At 37.1% G+C, this 20,327-nt stretch overlaps 1 protein-coding gene across 2 annotated transcripts in view; it reads left to right on the top strand.

Moving 5' to 3' along the window:
* The window catches only part of plekhh1 (pleckstrin homology domain containing, family H (with MyTH4 domain) member 1), a 50,374-nt gene that overhangs the window by 9,747 nt on the left and 20,300 nt on the right, over positions 1-20,327 (top strand). For both annotated transcript variants that reach the window (XM_082143196.1, XM_082143197.1), the window contains exons 3-17: positions 6,557-6,619; positions 7,517-7,666; positions 7,753-7,836; positions 7,942-8,023; positions 8,442-8,585; positions 11,131-11,927; positions 13,071-13,149; positions 15,355-15,446; positions 15,575-15,722; positions 15,873-16,009; positions 17,775-17,885; positions 17,998-18,084; positions 18,691-18,849; positions 19,664-19,744; positions 19,930-20,109. In XM_082143196.1, the coding sequence (XP_081999322.1) occupies positions 6,557-6,619; positions 7,517-7,666; positions 7,753-7,836; positions 7,942-8,023; positions 8,442-8,585; positions 11,131-11,927; positions 13,071-13,149; positions 15,355-15,446; positions 15,575-15,722; positions 15,873-16,009; positions 17,775-17,885; positions 17,998-18,084; positions 18,691-18,849; positions 19,664-19,744; positions 19,930-20,109 (2,394 nt within the window). The remainder of the gene's footprint in view (positions 1-6,556; positions 6,620-7,516; positions 7,667-7,752; positions 7,837-7,941; positions 8,024-8,441; positions 8,586-11,130; positions 11,928-13,070; positions 13,150-15,354; positions 15,447-15,574; positions 15,723-15,872; positions 16,010-17,774; positions 17,886-17,997; positions 18,085-18,690; positions 18,850-19,663; positions 19,745-19,929; positions 20,110-20,327) is intronic.

Genomic DNA, 20,327 nt, shown 5'->3' with positions numbered 1-20,327 from the left:
GGTAGATTTAGTGGTCTAGGTGGTTACTTACTGGCAAAGTCAAGAGTCAAGGTTCTATGATATTGTGGTTCATGTCTACGAGATTTTGTTCGCCTGTTTTATTGTGAAAAAAATCGCATCCAGTGTCATGGGGGCGATATAGTTACCTTCAAGTCTATGCCGGGGGGGCTAGTTCAGGGGGAAGTTGCATAAACTTAAGACTGTGTCTTAAGAACTAGTTCTGTTTAGAAAAGAGGTAATCAGTCTTACTTTTTCGATTCAAATTAGACCGATCTACCTTTTTATGTAACTGACTTTAGGACCAGTCTTGAAGAAAAAAATTAAATAAATTGATGAGTAACTTTTAAGGCTAGTCTAAGCAGTTTATGCAACCAGCCACTAGTCGCTATAAACATTTTGACTTTAACCAACTTGCTTAGCAAGATTTCTCTTCAGACTTTTGATCCGCCATGATAGAAGCTGACCATTATGCAACTCCCAAAAAAGCATGTCTTAAACCAGACGCTAATTTGCGCTGTTCTTGGTAGATTGCGTTGGTCATTATGGAAATTATTCGGCTTGCGTCTCTGTTCTTTAACGTGTGCGTCGTCAGTAGATCACACGCAGAACTTTCCACTCCTAACGGCACTTTTATGGGATTGCGCTCTCACGCTAATTTGCCCTGTTAAATAAATCTGGCCCTATGAATGCAAAGCATACTTGTATTGCATTGTGAATTGCAGTCAGGCACATTTCGGAATGCATCATCATACAAAATTGAGCTTGCGTAGCTTGAAGCATCTGCATTCATGAGCTTGTCTAGTATGTTTAGGATCTTACGATTAGGGGTTTTGTGATAGCCAATCTTAAACTGCCATGATTGTTTACCTGAAAGAGGAAACTGACTGTAAAAAAAATACATTTATGCTAATACTTGATGTAGAGCCTCTTGTGGCAACACTGAGAATGCAAAGCATACTTGCGTTGTTTTATGAATTGTATCAGACACATTTCGGTGGGAGTGAGGGAGCTGGCATAGCCAGAAGCATCTGTGCTTACATGCTTGGTTAAAGTGTGTTTCAGGACTTATGGTTTGAGGTTTTGTGCTATAGTCAATCTCAAACCTTTTTCAGCCATAAAACCGTTTACTGAAGAATCAGAACACCTTCTAACCATTTTGCATGCATAACTTTGTCTCAATAAACACACTGGGGATTAAACATCCCCTTACGGAGGAACATATAAACAATATTTTAGATGGGTCTGTAGACCATGTGTGTTCTTGCTCTTCTTGATGTTAACAAGTCGGTCCAAAAACAACATAAATTTTGTTTTTCTTTTTGGTCTAAGTGGTAGGTCTGTTGTTGTGTTGTTTTTTTCTATCTGTGGTGGTGCCATTAGAGTGTTTACTGTCCAAACACGCTGACCACAGGGACATTAAGTCTTGGACGGCTCCCAAACGTCCTCCATCAGGTTTCTTCCCACTCTGGTCATCGCCTCTAACAGCTTTTCGCTCACCCTGACCTCCAATCTCTCCTGCTCTCCCATTCTTTCCAGCCTTTCTCTCGCTGGATATCAGGGCTCAGTGTCTCATGGGTTTCAGCTTATGTTGTTGAAGCGGACAAAAGAAAGTGTTGAGTGTTTTGCTGCTGGTGTCTTTTAAAAAAAGATTCATATGCTTCTCATCTGCTTCTCTGGGTGGCGTTAGGAGTGTTTTACACATTGACCCACTTTGCAGAGAGAAAGCTTGACATAAAATTGTGTGAAGGGTGTGAGCTCTCATTCTGGCGCGAGGGAATACATTTTCCATTCTGTTCACGTATGCATGCCCTACAGTTGTAAAAGTTCATCCCATAGTAGAATAAGATTCAAATTGTAAGTGCACATATGCTATGTTCAAATAGCACACTACCATATTTCTGCACAAAATCTTGGGCCTCATTCATGAAACTTTCGTAAATATGAGTACATTCCGAGTAATTTGCGCGTAAAACAGACCTCCCCGAAAACTCTCCTCTGGACTTACAAACACTTCGTAAACATCAGATTTGATAGTTAAATGTGTGTATATTAATGAATTCTAATCATTTGTAAATAGTGCGAGCGTGCGCTCTCATTCACAATTAGCATAATCCCCGCCTTTGAATCACAACTACAGTATACAGTATATTGCATAAATGCAAAAGAGACATATGCCTAACGTGGAATATCGATGGCAGAAACGTGTTACTAGTATCTCATTTTTAAGAATATTACTGAATATAAAAACACAGTAACCAGCAATATTAAAGGGGTGGTATAATGCCCTTTTCACAAGATTTAAAATAAGTCTTTGATGTGCCCAGAGTGTGTATGAAGTTTTAGCTCAAAATACCCCACAGATATTTTTATATAGCATGTTAAAGTTGTCACTTGTTGAGGGTGAGCAAAAACGCACCGTTTTTGTGTCTGTTGCTTTAAATGCAAATGAGCTGCTGCTCACAGCACAGGGGGCGGAGCTTCAACAGCTTGTGTCCTTTTACCTCACACAGACATGCACTGGGAATTTCTAAAACTTTTAGCCTTTATGTTCAAACCAAAGTCAGAAAGATGGAGAGACTCAAGAAGAAGTGACAACATGTAGACAACATTTCTGAATGGTTAGTTGGTGAATTTATGTAGCTTGTTATGTGTAGTTATCGTCTAGTCAGTGATTAGCATATTCTGTCTTGATAATCTATAAATCACGTTCCCAGGGGGCGGGTTTATGTACATTTTAGGGTTAGTGATGTCACTAACCTGGGAGGAATGTCCTGTAGTCCTTACCAGCTGTTTGTTTTAGTCCTTAAAAAGCAATTTATTTAAAAGAAAATACTCCCTTTGCTTTGAACTTTGAGCGTTGTAACTTTGCAGATGTTGTTTATGCTCAAACAGCAACATTACACTCTAACTAAAGTTAGAAAAGTGAAATTATATTCACTTTAACTCCTCCATTGTTGGTCAGTCGTTGTACGAGTAGGATGGTTGGTCAGTGTAGTATTTGCCCCGCCCCTCCTCCACTGTGATTGGACGGCTTGGTAAAAAGTGACAGTGACAAGCGCTGCGTTTTACGTGCCATTTACACGTGGTAGGGAGCAGGTTACAATTTCTTTCATATCAACTAACATTTTGAAAATACAAACATTTTCTTGAATACAAAAATTACGTAAGAATGGCTTTATGAACGTTTTGCACAAAAATCAGTTCTGCTCGTGTTTCATGAATGAGGCCCAGTATGTGTATTGTGCATAGTTTATGCATATTTTCTGTTAAAAAGAGTATATGTGATATGTGGAGTAATTTTAGTTTTTGCCAAAACTTAGTTTAAAACCGCTCAGCCTCTCAGATTTACAGTAGTTGTAAGATATACTTAATTTCTGATTGTGTTGATTTGACTTCACACAGAAATCATCCTTTCCTTATGTGAGTGCCACATGTGTTTGCATTTAAAATGAGAAAGTAAATGTAGAAGATTCCGTAAGTTGGTCCTCATGTGGGATTTGGCCTAGTTCTTCATGCTTTCTGTTGAACTGTCTTGTTTCTAATGAGCTGCCAGACAGGAGGATTAGCCTGGAATAGCAATAATGCTTTCTTGCTATCTCTCGCTCTCACTCTCTCAAACTCAATCTTTCTCCATAAAAACACCATCCCTGGTTCATTAGTCTTTATCTTCTTGCATAGTTCTCAAATTAATTATTGAGCTGTTGGTTGTTTCAGACTTTTGGTTTCTATATCAAATATGGTTAATCATTAAATTTTCAGACAGTATTTTGACGTTCTTTAACTATGGACACTTATTTTAGCAACTAATCTGTCCGACACACTAAAAAAGGTTGATGAAACCCAGTTTTACTGTAAAAAAGGCTATGTTTTAGTAAGAGTCTTGATCATGGCAGATGGATGCTATGCTGGTGATTTCCAGAGTCATTAATGCATAGTGCATATTCTCTGCTTCCATATTCTGAGGCGGTGTAGTCAACTGGTTAAGTTCTGGAGTTCAACCAAGGAGGAAACCTTCTTCGCATTTACCCATAGCAACTGCTGGAAAACAGTTGTTACATTTTCCACATACCTGGTTGTCCGATGCCTGAGCAGCTGCCCTGCCTCCACCTGTTTAACCTGTGGCCTGTCATACAGTCAACCGTCAGTCCATCCTTATTCTTCGTTCCCACGGCTCTCGGCCCCGCCCTGCTTGCCACACGTGCTAATGATGCAAATTCAACGTTTAGATCTTAAGACTTTTGTCAGAGTAGATGCTATCTATAATTTTGACAAGAATGCCAACAAGGTGGTGGGGGGCGGAACCAAAGAAATATTGAGAACTGCTGTTTTGTTAGTGCTATGATCACGTTGAAGATCATGTTAACTCCGTATTTAAATTTGTATATACATTGAGTATGTCATACAGTACCTACTACAGTAGGTTCATTGTTCGGCCAAAAAAACACATCTTTCTACAAGTAATACAGTGAAATTCCGACAACTAAAAATATTTGGCCGAAATAGTTTTGGTGGGCCGAAACCATTGACCAACCTTTTTTTATTTATTTTTTTATTAAACAGACTCTACTCTCACAGCCCAATTTTCATTTGTGAGAAATTCAACGTCTTCTGAGTAAAGTCTATATTACAGTATCTTGGAATTGCATCTGTTCGTGTCATTGAGATGTTTCTATTAACTCTATTGAGGCTTGGTATCTCAACACTCTCCATTCACCACCAGTAAACTTTACGGCATAGTTGTTGAATAGCTCTTAATGCTCAGTGAATCATTGCTGAGTGGGTGAGGCTAACCTGAGGTCAGTGCTGAGCTTGGGTGAGTGGACACTATTCCTATAGTAATGCGGATTGATGAAGTGTCAGCGAAAGCATGTCCTTGTTCATATTTGTCGCTATGTCGTCTATTCATTTCTGTACATTTGGTGACCCTGAGGTGAAGAGTCACACCTCCACACAATGACCCCACAGGCTGCTCTTCTGGCCTCGACACTCAGGGAATTCTCACATGGAGAGAGTGCCTCCTGGGAATCCCTGGACTTTTGGCTTGAGGAGCGAGAAAGGGCGGAAAGAACAAAGAAGTTTGAACAAAAGGAGAGCTCTGTCATACAGTGGGAATTCATTAGTATACTTGTCCTCCTTTTTACTGGGTCAGTGAGCTCATGAAACAGTGAGCACAAATCACATCATGGCCAGGAACTCTGTTTGTGTGAGTTCTTACTAGCTTTTGCTTATCTATTCGCAGTATATCTATGTGAGAAGATAATCCATGCACAGATTAGCACTCCTTCCAACAGCCTTTTTTCCCCTTCATCTCTCATTTTTAGTTGAAAGTTAAAAGTTGCGGTAACACTTTACAATAAGGTTCATTAGTTAACTTTAGTTAATGTATTAACTAACATGAACTACAGTAACAATGAGCACAACATTTGTTACAGTATTTATTAATCTTTGTTAATGTTAGTTAATAAAAATACAGCTGTTCATTGTTTGTTCATGTTAGTTTACAGTGCATTAACTAATGTTAACAAATACAACCTTTGATTTTAATAACGTATTAGTACGTTGAAATTAATATTAACTAAGATTAATAAACGCTGAAGAAGTATTGTTCATTCTTAGTTCATGTTAACTAATGTAGTTAACTAATGAACCTTATTGTAAAGTGTTACCAAAGTTGCATAAAGTACTTGCGTGAGCAGAAAAGATTGTTTTACCAAATTCAAAACCGCTTTGAAACAGGAGCAGATGCAAAAAAAATTGAGTTTGCTATCATTTTAATGTTGATGAATCCAGAAGTGTGTGCCTGCTGTTAGTAATTTGCATAAGACGTGCCAAACATTTGCATCGCTCTCTGCATACGTATCACTATTCTATCTGTAACACTTGTTTTTTTGTGTGTTTTGTTTAATCTGAAATAAGACTTATAAACCTGGTTTCAAATGCAATGCTTAAACCTAGTCCAAGACTAAAATGCATGTTTGAGCTGTTTTACTGAAAGCAACTTGCACTTGCATATCTTAAAATATATCAGCTCCATTGTTTCGTCTCAAGATGCACACCAGTAATATATTTTTTTTCTAAGGCTACCGTTTTTATAAAAGCTTAAATGCCCTAATTGAACTAAGGCCTAATCCTGGCTTAATGTAAGCCTGGTCTATGAAACCTGGCCATATAGGGTCACTTATTTTCACTTATATTACACACACACACGCACACACACACGCACGCACAGAATGAGTGTGTGGCTTGTTCACTAGGATGTACCCGAATCTTTTCCCTGCGCTGTCAGGCCATCATGGTGGTCCTGTTGATAACCACAGTGGTTTGTGGTATAAGCGTGCCCAGACCCGCACCAGTACAACATGCCCTCAGTATTTAGTGCCGGATTATGATCAAAATCATTTAAGCATGACAGGTAGCGACACTGAAAGTCAGATATACAGTAGATTATTCTCTTAGTTTATCTCACACTTATAGTTTATATAACCAACACACACACACACACACACATCCTAGCCTCGATGGAACATTCCATGATTCTCTCTTTTTCTTTCTATAGATGCAGGAGTTGGAACAGAGAGTGATAGAGGCTGACCAGCGGGCAGAGAACGCTGAAAAACAGGTATTGCTCTTGGACCACCGTTTTCTTATTTTTCAGAAATTACTGTTTTAGAATCATACTCAGGACATGGTGTCCTATTTGCCATATTTTTTTAAAAGGGATATTTCATTATTATTGTATAATTTCATTCAGTGTGCCTGCCATATAATAAATAAATCACACATAAAAAAATAAATAAATATATATATATATATATATATATATATATATATATATATATATATATATATCTTTTTCAAAACACAATGTGTAATTGTGCAAATATTAGACAAAAGTCAGTAGTCAAAAGTTTTTATTTTTCCAGAAAATGTACAATGTATTTTAGAAAAATAAAAACTACATAGACAATACAAAACTATTTAATTTTAAATAAATGGAAATTTTTTTGCAGAAATTTGCTGATATTCAGATGAAAAAACATCACAAAACATTAATATAAAAATAAATGTTCGAATTAACTTAACAAAAACTTAACAGTATCCTTTCACTTATTTTGTAATTAATTATAAGTAATAAATCATGGGAGGACAAATGATACTTCCTTGAAAATGATTTTTTTTTTTTTAAGAAATTACAAACACATGCTGTAGTCAATGTATACTTTTTCCTGTGAGCTTTTTGTTTTCTGTGCCTTTATGTTTTGCATGCTAAAATAAAACCCCATAGCTGTAGATTGCCTTTTTTTGCCAAATAATTTTGTCAGATAAATACCTTCACCAATTTTAGTGTATTGTTCTTCCCTCCTTCTTAAAATATTTGAAACAAATAAAATATTTTCCTCATATTTTGATTGTGTATCAAACTTGTATGGTCAATAAAAATCCCCTCCAGGCATCACTTTTGGACACTACTGAACCCTTTTTCTCTTTGAGGACTTAACCGAAATTACCATTGTAGGTCCACATTATGGAGGAGAAACTGAAGTCTGCAAACATGCAGCCCAGCGAATCGGAAAACTCCTTGTACAGGCGTTATCAAGAGTTGAGCAGTCAAACGCAGGAGAAAGATATGATCATAAAGAGTCTTGAAGGACAGCTGGAGAAGCAGGTAAAGACCTCACAAAAAGGATGAGATTGCTATTAAACTCTCACATAAGGACTGAAACGTTGCTCAACTGCCCTCCTTATCTGCAGAACTTGGTTCGAGCCCAAGAGGCCAAGATTATTGAAGAGAAGGCTGCCAAAATCAAAGACTGGGTCACGTTTAAGTTGCGAGAGGTCAGTTGAAACGTGAAAGTGCTGTGGATAAATGTTTGTTTGTTTTTCCCCCCAAAAATTTGGTGTTGTTGAAACAGAGTGCCCTTTGTTTTTTGTGTCTTGTAGATGGAAACAGAAAACCAGCAGTTGAAAAAGGCAAATCTGAAGCAGGCTGAGCAGATCCTCATACTGCAAGACAAGCTTCAGAGTAAACATAGTTCCTTTCCTGTTTTCTTTCCTTATAGCATTTGTTTTTGTTGGTTTTGTACACCTCTCTATGGGGCAGTCATGGCCTAGTGGTTAGGGAGTTGAACTGGTAACCCAAAGGTTGCTGGTTCGATTCCTGAACCGGTGGGAAATGACTGAGGTGCCCTTGAGCAAGGCACCTAACCCCTTATCGCTCCCCGGGCGCCACACAAAGGCTGCCCGCTGCTCTGGGTGTGTGTATCCACGTTTGCAGTGTGTGTGTGTGTGTGTGTTAACTACTCACTACTCTGCTCCTAATGTGTGTGCATTAACTTGGATGGGTTAAATGCAGAGGTCAAATTCCAAGTATGGGTTACCATACTTGGCCGTCACGTGTCACTTTCACTTTCACTTTTTCACTTTCGCTGTGTCTCTGTCAGCTCTTCTCGAGAGGCCCTTGTCTCCAGCAGTGGATATCCACCTGGTCCCCTCCAGCCCACTCCACCCTCCCAGCTGCCCAGGGACTCCCCCTGCCCAGGAGGAGGGCTGGAGATTGACAGGATCTCGCATAGCCAATTATACAGGTACATAATCATCTTCTACCTTCAGAAGGTTTGAAGCTCTTTCTAGTGTCGTTGAACAGAAATAGATTCGCACATTCGGAACAGTCTATACAAATATTGGTTTTTGGTGTAAAACTGTTGATTTAATTAAAGTCACTTTATTTTACACTTTATTTTTTTGTAAGTCCACTAGACAAGGTTTCTTGCGTTTAGTTTTACATCACCATTTTCTGCCCTCAAAATTAACCAAGATGTTTTTGATACTGTACCTTTGAGACTTCTATGTACAATTTACCTCTTTTGTAATTGTTTTTGCTATTTTGCTATTTATTGTACTCCATTTACAGCGTGTCCTAACCAGAAGTGATAAACGATAAGTTTCCAATAACAAGTAACAGCCAATCAGAAGAGCATGTGGGCGGAGTCTCTGTGCATGCGCAGTACATAATCAAATTCATAAATTAAACCATTTTAACATTATTAAAAATTCATACTGAGTAACTGAAACAATAGTTACTCAGTAGTAACTCAATAGTTACTACAATCTTTGTCATAGAATACACTTGTTTGTTCACATTGAGTTGACAGTTTGAATGTTCTTGTTCCCTGTAATTTATTTCCAAGATCTGAGGTGAATTATCCATTGTTGCTTTCAGTATGGCTATAGACCTTATGTAGCCCCGCCCCTTTTCAGCGCTGCGCTCGTTGTCTTTTGACTTCCGGTCTGAATTTTCACAGTGATTTTGTGTGTTTATTAATGAACGGCTCGTTTTAAAATCTTCCCGGTCGACTGACATTTGTTAAGTCGTCTGCTTTAAACATCACAATCCTCATGATAACTTTCGTTAACTTTACATTAAGTAAATCCACTTCAAAAGCAAATTACTCCTGGACAGCAATGCCATAGAAATATACAGAGCGACCGCAAAAACGGAAGTTCAAAGACAATATTGTAAAGATGGCGGCGCCCTCGTTTCTCTGGCACATAAGGTCTATAAGGGGGATGCAAAATTATATAAATTCTCACATAAGATGCTTTTAACATCAAATAAAGCACAAAAATAGTACCAGGGATTATAACTGTCATACTTTGTATGTTGTTGTCCTAGCCACGACGCTGCATAAATACTTTTTTTTTCTACAATAGAATTGTCACCATTCGCCGTTGTGGCTGGTTAGGACAAAAACACTGATTTACATTGAAAAGATACCTTTTTTTCGTACATCGCGGCACATTTGGTTAGGACACGGTTAGTGTTTTGTTAGTGTAACGATTCTTGCATAAATCCACGATGAGGTATCCATAAATTATCTGTCAACTTGGGATGTTGTTTTGTTAATGTTAGAGTTATCAAGATTTTATTAAAATAGATCTTAAATGATGGAGCTTATAATATGACAAAATGATTTGGATTTGAATTGTGTACATTTTAAGTATTGACAAGTGTAATCTAACAAAATGTAATATTATGTGGAATTTTAAATAGTTCTGAATTTGATTTCTTCAATCGAATATTGAACATTTGAAATGTAATGAATTGAAATGCTTTTATGGCTGAATTTTATAGACATGTATTTTCAAACAGCTGTTTCTTTGTTCTGAATTCTTAGACTGCAAATATCCAGTTTTAAAAAATACAGATTCAAATGGTGGTGATTCAAGAGAATCCGTTTATCATTCGTTCAGTCATTTTTAGTTTAATATTAAGAGTAGAAAAATGAGAATTCAGCTTGAATATTAGATTTCTAATATTCTAATAATAGTCCTCCGCTGCTGCAGTTTTTTTTCTTAACGCGTTTATTGCAACTACATTTCATCTTTTTCTTATCAAACAACCAGACTAACGAGTGGCTCGACACAACCCGTGCCGGGGAAGAGCCTAGACAGGGCTTTCTTCTGTGTAGATCAGCAGTTCTCAAGTGCCAGGGGGTCCGTGAAAATAATTTGCTACAACCTACCGTATTATCCAGACTGTAATGTCACGTGTTTTATCATGAAACACGCTATGATTTATTCCAAAGTGATTTAGGCCTATATTATCAAATTATCTAAATGTTAACTTTCAAAAGTCATATTATAAGCTCCATATTAAATATAATTATAATTAACAAAACATATTAGGGATGCATCCATTTTTTTTTTTTTTTTTAAACAAAACTCTAACAAACTCATAAATAAAGTTGGGTAATTGAACTTGGAATGCTTTAGCTGAACAAATTTTTCATATTGCTACTCTAGCATAATTATTATTATCTATTTATTTTTTTGTTACAGTGAAGTGCCATCCACACTGCTGACATTTACTAGTTGTAGCTTATTATGTGCTAATGAAATATCACGTTTCCGTCAACGATTTTGGCCTTCCAAAACTATTTCACCCAAAACCTAATATTTTTGGTTGCCTAAATTTTGGTGCATCACTAAAACATGTAATAGTAATATTTTAAACAATAAAAACCCATAACATTTCCTTAATTTTCCCTCATAACTTCCATGCCACACTTTTTGGATGTATACGTTTAAATTTTCATCGTAATATACGTTAATATCCATTTCAAATTTCAGAAAGCAAAAGGAAAGTCACGGAGGGTTGCGATTCTGCTTTTCATAGTGCATCCTTACTTCCCGCATTACAAGACAAAGGAGACTCTCATAAGTCTAGTCAAGATGGTGTTGACACCACAACCTCGATAAAGGAAACCGGAGAGGGGGCGGAGCCTATTTTTGGAGTGCCACGTGAGAGAGGAGTGGGAGGAGCTTCAGACAGAGATCACTCTTCTGATGAGCTCAACAGCAAATTTCGTTCCCAGCGCCTCCGCTCTTCTTCCTCATCCTCTTCCTCGTCCACTTCAGCGTATGAGACTCCTGGTCCGGTTGGTTTCGACACTCCTACCCCCACTCCTAAAAGCCCTCCTCCTGTGTCCCTCTCACCCCCATTAGTACGCCTCCCTCTGTTGTGCCCTTTCCCTCTGGCTTTACCCATGGGCACCAGCATGACCCTGCCCAAAGTTCGCACTCCTCTAACCCCCCGTGACAGCATCCAACTTGTGAAGAAACACCACAGTCAGCCGCAACCCGGCATAGAGCGCCTCCATCAGGTCAACGTCAACATTGATATCGGAAGCTGCACCTCTTCATCCTGCAACAGTCTGGTGCCTGGTTCAGTTCCCACACATGGGTTAGAGGAGACAGACATTGATGAAGGGCCGCCTGAAAGAATGGATGGAGTGGTGGAGGGATCAGAGATGGAAACGCAGGCTACTGATGGAGGCTTATTCGAAGGGTTGGCTAAAGAGTTTGAGATGATGGACCCAGAAGCTCTTAAACCGCCTACACCACCTCTGCACCGATTTCCCTCTTGGGTAAGACAGGAAAAAAATGCTACGTCTTGCACCTTAAACTGTGCAGCTTGTTGAAGAATAATGTTTTATAAGTTGCAAATTGCAAGTTACAGCTTAGCCTATTTGTAATGTAAATAAGCTCTTAACTGCAGCTTGCTACTACATTTATTAAAACACTTTTTTTTTAATCTTATTAAACTTTAAATTTGAAACATAACCTGACATGTAAACAAAATAATTCACCACAAAATTTCAATTTCAATTAAATTCATTTTCTAGTATGTTTTATAAGTATTTATTTATTGCTCCTAACTCTTTTTAAATGTTTTATTATTTACATATGTAAATATACTATTCAGACTATATAATTACATTTTTCATGTATAAAGACTTTTATGCTTGCACTGGCTGCATTTATTTGATCAAAAAAGCCAGTAAAAAATGTGTTTTAAAAAAAATTATAATATAATATTATAAATATATATTTTATGTAGTATAAATATATATATTTTCAAATTTAATTTATTCCTGTGATCAAAGCTGAATTTTCACTTGATCCTTCATAAATCATTCTAATATGATGATTTGCTGCTCAAGTAACATTTCTTATTATCAGTGTTAAAAACGGTTGTGCTGCTTAATATTTTTGTGGAAACAGAAATGTTTTGAAGTAGAAGTCTATTGTGACATTATAAATGTCTTTACTGTCATTGTTGAGCAGTTTAATGCATCCTTGCTGAATAAAAGCATTCTTTTTTTTTTCTTCTTTTTTTCTTTTATTGAACCCACATTTTTTAACTGTAATGTAACTACAATAGATTTCATGATTAATTGATTTATAGAAGCAGTGAACTAATAGTGTAATCAAAAAAAGTATCATTAATTAAGAGCAGGTTCCAAAGTGGTAGTGCAAGTTACTTTAAACGGTTGGTGCAACCCTACCCAGAATGCTTGGGGTGGGCTTTTGGGGCTCTTTTGACTCTGGACCAGAAAGCAACCACCTGGAAACACGCAAAACAACACAGAAAACTCCAAATATTTTAGCAACCAAATTGCAACACCCTTGCAACCACCCACATCACCCTAACACTATAGTGGCAAGTTTTGTATGGCATGATTAATGTTTGACACCACTATTTGCGTGTATCTGTGTGTGTTTTTCAGGAGAGCCGGATCTATGCGGTAGCTAAATCAGGAATGAGAGTCTCAGAGGCCTGTCTTGGAGCCAAGACTCTTGGGAGAGGTCAGTCGACCAATCAGCAGTCAACACTGATCACTCAGTATAGGCCTGTCACCAGCAATTGTTATAACACTATATGAACACATACCCTTAGATCTGTCAATTAGAGGTAAGGACTTGTTTGATGTCACTTCCTCTTACCTAACGGGAACACACCTGTGCAGGTGTGATCTCCGTGCTTTGAATCTTTTAAGAGGCTGAGAATGAGAATCTTCTGAGGGTGAGAATGAAAACCCTGCTTTTCAATATGCCGTGATGAAAGGTTAAAACCGCTGTGTAATTATTACCTCAGGGAGTATTCCCCCTCTCACCTCAACTCTACAACAAACGTCGGTGGAACTGTGCTGTATTCTGCTTTGAGACACAAGTCTGATCAGACATTTGGTTTTATTTCTTATGCCACACACTCAGTGCAAAGATTTGGGAGTGACAGTTGCATTTAACCCTTCCATGCTGATACTGTTGAAAATCATATATGACAAATCATACCACAAAAGGCACCTTATAATACATTGTGTGGTCTCAGGAATAATTGTATCCACTGTTATAATACATTATAGTACTTATTTATGAAAAGATATAATGCATTATAATGTACAGTATGAATACTTTTATAATGCATTATACATAAAAGCTTACAAAGAAATTCCTGGAAGTTTATTGGTCAAAAAGTACTATGAGAAGAGAACCATGAATAATCTTATACACCACCGTTCAAAAGTCAATGTTTAAAAAAAAAAAAATTATGAAATTAATACTGTTATTCAGCAAGGATGCATTAAATTGATCAGAAGTGACAGTGAAGACATTTTGTAATGTAATGGACGATTCCTTTGTCAAATAAATACTGTTCAACATTGGTAATAATAAGAAATGTTGCTTGAGCAGCAAATCAGTTTAGAATGATTTCTGAAGGATCATGAGACATTGAAGACTGAATGGCTGATGAAAATCCAACTTTGCCATCACAGGAATTGATTACATTAAAAAAATTCCGAACAAGGTTCAATTTAAATTAAATTCATTTTCTAGTATGTTTTATTAGTATTTATTTATTGCTCCTAACTCTTTTTAAATGTTTTATTATTTACATATGTATATATACTATTCAGACTATAATGACATTTTTCATGTATAAAGACTTTTATGCTTGCACTGGCTGCATTTATTTGATCAAAAAAAGTCAGTAAAATATGTTAATATAATATAATAATATAATATTATATATATATATATTTTATATAGTATAAATATATATTTTCAAATTTAATTTATTCCTGTGATCAAAGCTGAATTTTCACTTGATCCTTCATAAATCATTCTAATATGATGATTTGCTGCTCAAGTAACATTTCTTATTATTATCAGTGTTAAAAACAGTTGTGCTGCTTAATATTTTTGTGGAAACTGAAATGTTTTGAAGTAGAAGTCTATTGTGACATTATAAATGTCTTTACTGTCATTATTGAGCAGTTTAATGCATCCTTGCTGAATAAAAGCATTCTTTTTTTTTCTTCTTTTTTTCTTTTATTGAACCCAAATTTTTTAACTGTAATGTAACTACAATACTTTACATTACTTTGCCATCACAGGAATAGATTACATTTAAAAAATATATAATAATAGAAAATAGCGATTTAAAATTTTTATACTTTTTGACCAATTAAATGCAGAAAAACATCCAAAAAAATCTTAGCGACCACAAACTTTTGAACAGTAGTGTATACTTGCTAGAAAAAAAGAAAGACAAGTAAATAAAAAATAAGCAAATTAAAGGGATGGTTCACCCAAAAATGGATTTGTCATCATTTACTCACCCTTAACTTGTTCCAAACCTGTATAAATCTCTTTGTTCTGCTGAACACAAAGGATGATTTTTTTTTCCATACTATGGAAGTCAATGGTGCCCCACAACTGTTCGGTTACAAACATTCTTCAAAATATTTTCCTTTGTGTTCAGCAGAACAAAGAGATTTATACAGGTTTGGAACAACTTGAGGGTGAGCAAATGATGACAGTATTTTTCAGTTTTGTGTGAACAATCCCTTTAAATGTACAAACAAACACCATATTTGGCTGTTTCACTGATGTCTGTAAATGAAATGGCCATATGAAATTATATTGAAGTGCCCACCCAGGCCTTATTAATTTTTTACAACTTTGCGGACTTTATGTAAGTGCCCATGTGTTGTTTGTTTGTGTCTCCAGTATCCACCCAAACTCAGCACTCAACAACCGGCCCCTTCACCCACCTCATTTACAAGAACATCAGTGTGCCCGTGTACTCCACGTTTAAAGGGGTAAGATTACATCAATATGATACTTAACTCGTTATATATTACCAGTGTCACGCTAAAGTGTTATTGTACATAACAGGTCAAATTTACTTGTCATTCTCATCATTCCCACAATGCTCTTCTGCCCTTAGAAGGCAACTCAGATCAGCAATGTCCCTCTCCCGGATGATGACTCCGGTTCAGAAGACGACAGCAGCTCATTGGCCAGCTTGCACACGTCAACACTGGGGCCAGATAAAAAGGGCAGCACCCCTGGCAGCCCTCGGGCTGTCAAAAGAGGTGAGGAAATCTGTAAAACAAATATTTGTATTTAACATTTGTACCGTTTTCCCCTGTAATTTGTGAATAATATAAGTGTGTAGCATTAAAAATGTTCAAAGTCTGACACAGGATCAACTCTTAAACCATTTAACGTCTTTTGTCCTGCAGGTGTTTCTATGTCCTCCATCAGTTCAGAGAGTGACTATGCCATTCCTCCGGATGCGTACTCGCTGGACAGCGACTGCTCAGAGCCCGAGCACAAGGTTCAGCGCACCTCCTCCTACTCCTGTGAGAGTGTTGGACAGGTACATCTCTGAGCTCCTTCTACTTTGAGCCGTCTCCATATTGTCTTCTCATCTACGCTACCATTCAAAAAATTGGGATTTTTGTATTCTTTTGAAAAAAGTATTTTATTCTCACCGAGGTTGCAATTTAATTGATCAAAAATATAGCAAAAAATTGTGAAATATTATTTCTATTTAAAATAACTGTTTTATATTTGAATACATTTTAAAATGTAATTTATTCCTGTGATGGTAAAGCTGAATTTTCAGCATCATTACTCCAGTCTTGAGTGTCACATGATCCTTCAGAAATCATTTTATGCTGATGCTGATGTGGTGCTCAAGAAACATTTATTGTTCATAGTTTTCATATGATGTCACACACTTATAGGAACACCCACCTGGAGGGCAAAACGAGGCTTTCCTCCATTGCCCGCCTGCTTTTTTTTCCACCAAGTTTGTACTAAAATACTAGGTAACACTTTATTTTAAGGTGACGTAGTTACATGTTATTACATGTGCTTACTATAATAATAACAGTAAATGACAAGTAACTAACCCTAAACCAAACCCTAACCGTAACTCTATAGTAGTTAATTAATATTATTCAGTACTTATATGAGTAAGTACAATGTAACTATGTCACCTTAATATAAAGTGTAACCCAGGCAAAACAGATGAACCCAGAATATGAATGCAACAATCAGTTTCTCGTTAAGCATTTTTCCATAAAAAGAAACATAAAGAATATGCTTAAAGGACAAGTTCGGTATTTTACACTTAAAGCCCTGTTTTCAGATCTTTTCTGATGAAATACAATGGTTAAGATTGAAATTTGGACAAATGCTGCTGGCCCGAGAATTTTCGGTTTCTGTGTTAGCACCCCCCCACCTCCACAATGGTTGCATTGCGTTTTAGGAAGGATTGTTCCAGTGCACCTATGCAACCATTGTGGAGGTGGGGGGGTGCTACCACAGAAAGCGAAAATTCTCGGGCCAGCAGCATTTGTCCAAATTTCAATCTTAACCATTGTATTTCATCAGAAACGATCTGAAAACAGGGCTTTAAGTGTAAAATACTGAACTATTTAGCCCATTGTGCTCATATTCTGGGCTTATCTTCTTGCCTGTATAAAGTATGCATCATCAATAAGGTATATACTGATTTTTTTATACAGATTTGATCTTTTAATATCACTGTTTAAGTACATTAAGGCACTTTAAGTGTTTTTCATATTAAGCGTTTTAGAATGTCCCACTGTTTTTAGTGATTGAAACACTGCAGCACGCGCTGTATATGTATCACAAGTGGCCAAATCTTGCATTTTGTTCACATATTTTTGTTTTTCTTCTTTTGAGATGGAAAATTTACAGGCCCGTGCTTCAGTTCTATGGATGTTTTACCCTGCAGGTCTCTGCGTCAGTATCTTGACTGAAAACTATGAATGATTATTTATGTTGAAAATGGTGATTCTTTGATGAATCGAAGGTCCAAAAGAACAGCATTTCTGGAAATAGAAATCTTTTGTAACATTACTGATCCCAAATCTTTCAATGGTAATGCATATATTCATATATTTTAGTACACAGGTTCTTCAAATGACATTTGTGTGTGTGTTAGGCAATCTTTTCTTATGTTTTAGTTTTAGTCCAAGGAGGTCTGTAATACCTCGAGAAAGCTGTCTGTTAGCATTCCCGTTCACCTCAATCCTAATCCAGTAACATCGATAGAAGTTAGAAGACAGGTTGTCCATGGTTAAATGCTTTCTATGTGTCTTTCTATATAGGAGACTCTAGAAAAGACAGGTTACTTGCTGAAAATGGGCAGTAAGGTAAAGGCATGGAAGAGGCGCTGGTTCATTCTGAAGAACGGGGAGATCTTGTACTACAAGTCGCCGGTGAGTAGACTTTTCCACAACTCTGCGGCGGTGTTTGAGAGAGAGAGAGTGAGGGAAGGAAGGAAGTTTAGAGTTACAGCGCTGATGATATCTGCCTTTGCTCTGTTCTCAGAGTGACGTGATCCGGAAACCTCAGGGCCAAATGGAGCTGAACTCCTCGTGTCATATAGCCCGCGGAGAGGGAGCTCAGACATTCCAGGTGAGAGACACACTGATACACCTAAACAGCCTTTAACAAATCTGTCAGCCTGAGGCTTTCAGAAACAGCCTGATATGGGTATCACATGAGCTTCACTTGCGTTTTGAGGGAATGTACAGCTCTCAACTGCTGTCATTATTGGATTTTCAAAGTCGTAATAATAGCAATAATTGGGTATTATCTATAATTTCCTCAAACTTTAATCCGTGTCATCACATCTGTTGCAATTTCGGAGGAACTGATGATCATAATCATAAAATGAATTGGAATAAATACTACAATACATTCCATGATGGCCAAGATTATTCAGAATCTTCACGCATCATGTCAAATCTTCAACTCACTTAATACTCAACAAATAACATAGTTAAGGATGCACCATGTATCAGTTATAATGGATGGATAAATGAATTGGATAGACAGATAGATCTATCAATATTTAAATTTAATATCTGCCATTTAGCGATTATCGGCCATAACATGAAAATAATTATCCCCTTATCTTAATCTTAATCTAGAATTTGAATATCAGTGCATCCCTAGTCATAACCAGTTTTGCTGGCTAAATCTCTGTCAATCTTTTTCTCATGTGCTTGTTGTGTCTAGTTAATTACAGAGAAGAAGATCTTTTACTTGGCTGCAGACTCTCCAAATATCCTGGAGGACTGGATCAGAGTTCTCCAGAATGTTCTCAAAGTCCAGGCCAGTGGACCAGTTTCCACGGATAAAGAATTCAAGGCCACGGTGCGAGGCTGGCTAACAAAAGTAAGAGTTCACAGGAGTGTAATGGAGGTTTTGAGTGTGAGAATGATTGAATAATGTGTTTGAACAGGATATCTATATATACATGTATCTTTTTATAGCATAACAGTAAGAGTTTTGACATGTATAAAGCAATGAAGTGATGACGATTACAGGAGGAATGAGCAGGTGAGCATGAGGATTGTGGGGTGAGATTCCTGGATGGCTGATGCATGATGGGACAGAGCTGAGGTCATCAGGCCTGGAATGTATCTGATAGGTTGTCCCTGATCACAGGCTGTGTATATCGTTGTTGATAGACAGGTCAACTTGTAATTAAAGTCAGCATGAAACCGAAGTTGTGATTCTCTATTGTGATGTTTATCTGAGTGTGAAATGGCTTCTTGAACGAGAAAAAAAGTAAGCCGGGACTTGATTTTGTCCTCCTTTGGGACTTCATTGGATGGTTAGATGGTTGTGGTTTTCTTTTGCTGTGATCTCGTGTGAGTGACAGGTTGCCCTGCCCTTGCGCCGGTAAACACTTCATGAGAGAAGAGAAGAGATGAGCTGCAAGAGGGAGGGGAAGATATTTCGAATAAATAATAGTGATGTGCACGGATCAATTATTTATAATAAATACTACAATATTCCATCAAATTGTCATTTTGTTTTCATGGTGACTTTATGTGTATGTTAATGGCATGGTTTTTCCATTGAATGCATTTGTTTTGACCATACATTTTCAGTTTGATGAATGAACCGCAGATTTGATCTATTGTTTCTTTCACTTATTCCTTCTCTCTCCATTTTTCTGATGATGTTTTACATTGTACTACAGGTGAAACATGGTCATTCAAAGCTTGTGTGGTGTGCTTTGATTGGGAAAGTCTTCTACTACTACCGTAACCTGGATGACAAGGTAGGTACTTTTAGCTTCCTTAAATTCAGAAAAACTGAGGGATTTTCTGTTAGTAGCTCTGCAAAGTTTTCATTTAAGCTGAAGTGTGTAATATTGATGTTAAAATAAAATATTCAGGTAATTTGTAAATGAATTTATGCATATGCTGCTATTGTATGTTGAGATCAAATATGTGTTTGTCGCAGTTCCCACTGGGTCAGCTACGTGTTCGGGAAGCGCGTGTGGAAGAAGTGGACAGATCGTGTGACTCTGACGAAGATTATGAAGCAGGTGGGCGGGGCTTCCTCTCCTCTCACTTTACGTTAGTGGTCCATCCCAAAGAGCAAAGCCCTACCTACCTGCTTGTCGGCACTAAACAAGAAAAGGTACCACTCACACCACAAACGCAATCTGAATTTTGCGCTAATGCTTTGTATTTTGTTCATTAGAATGCCATATGTAAACAAGTTTATTAATATGATATTAATCAAATGTATTAATTGATATTAATATACATTTTCTGTCAAGGTATATGATTACAAGTGTTGGGGAACTACTTTACTGTAGCTTGTTAAGCTACAAAGACTATGGGCCCTATCTTGCA

This window comes from Leuciscus leuciscus (genome assembly GCF_965113295.1).
Source record: "Leuciscus leuciscus genome assembly, chromosome: 17".
NCBI classification, from domain to species: Eukaryota; Metazoa; Chordata; class Actinopteri; order Cypriniformes; family Leuciscidae; genus Leuciscus; species Leuciscus leuciscus.
Note: the sequence above shows the minus strand (reverse complement) of the source record. Positions and strands in the feature narration are given on the sequence as shown.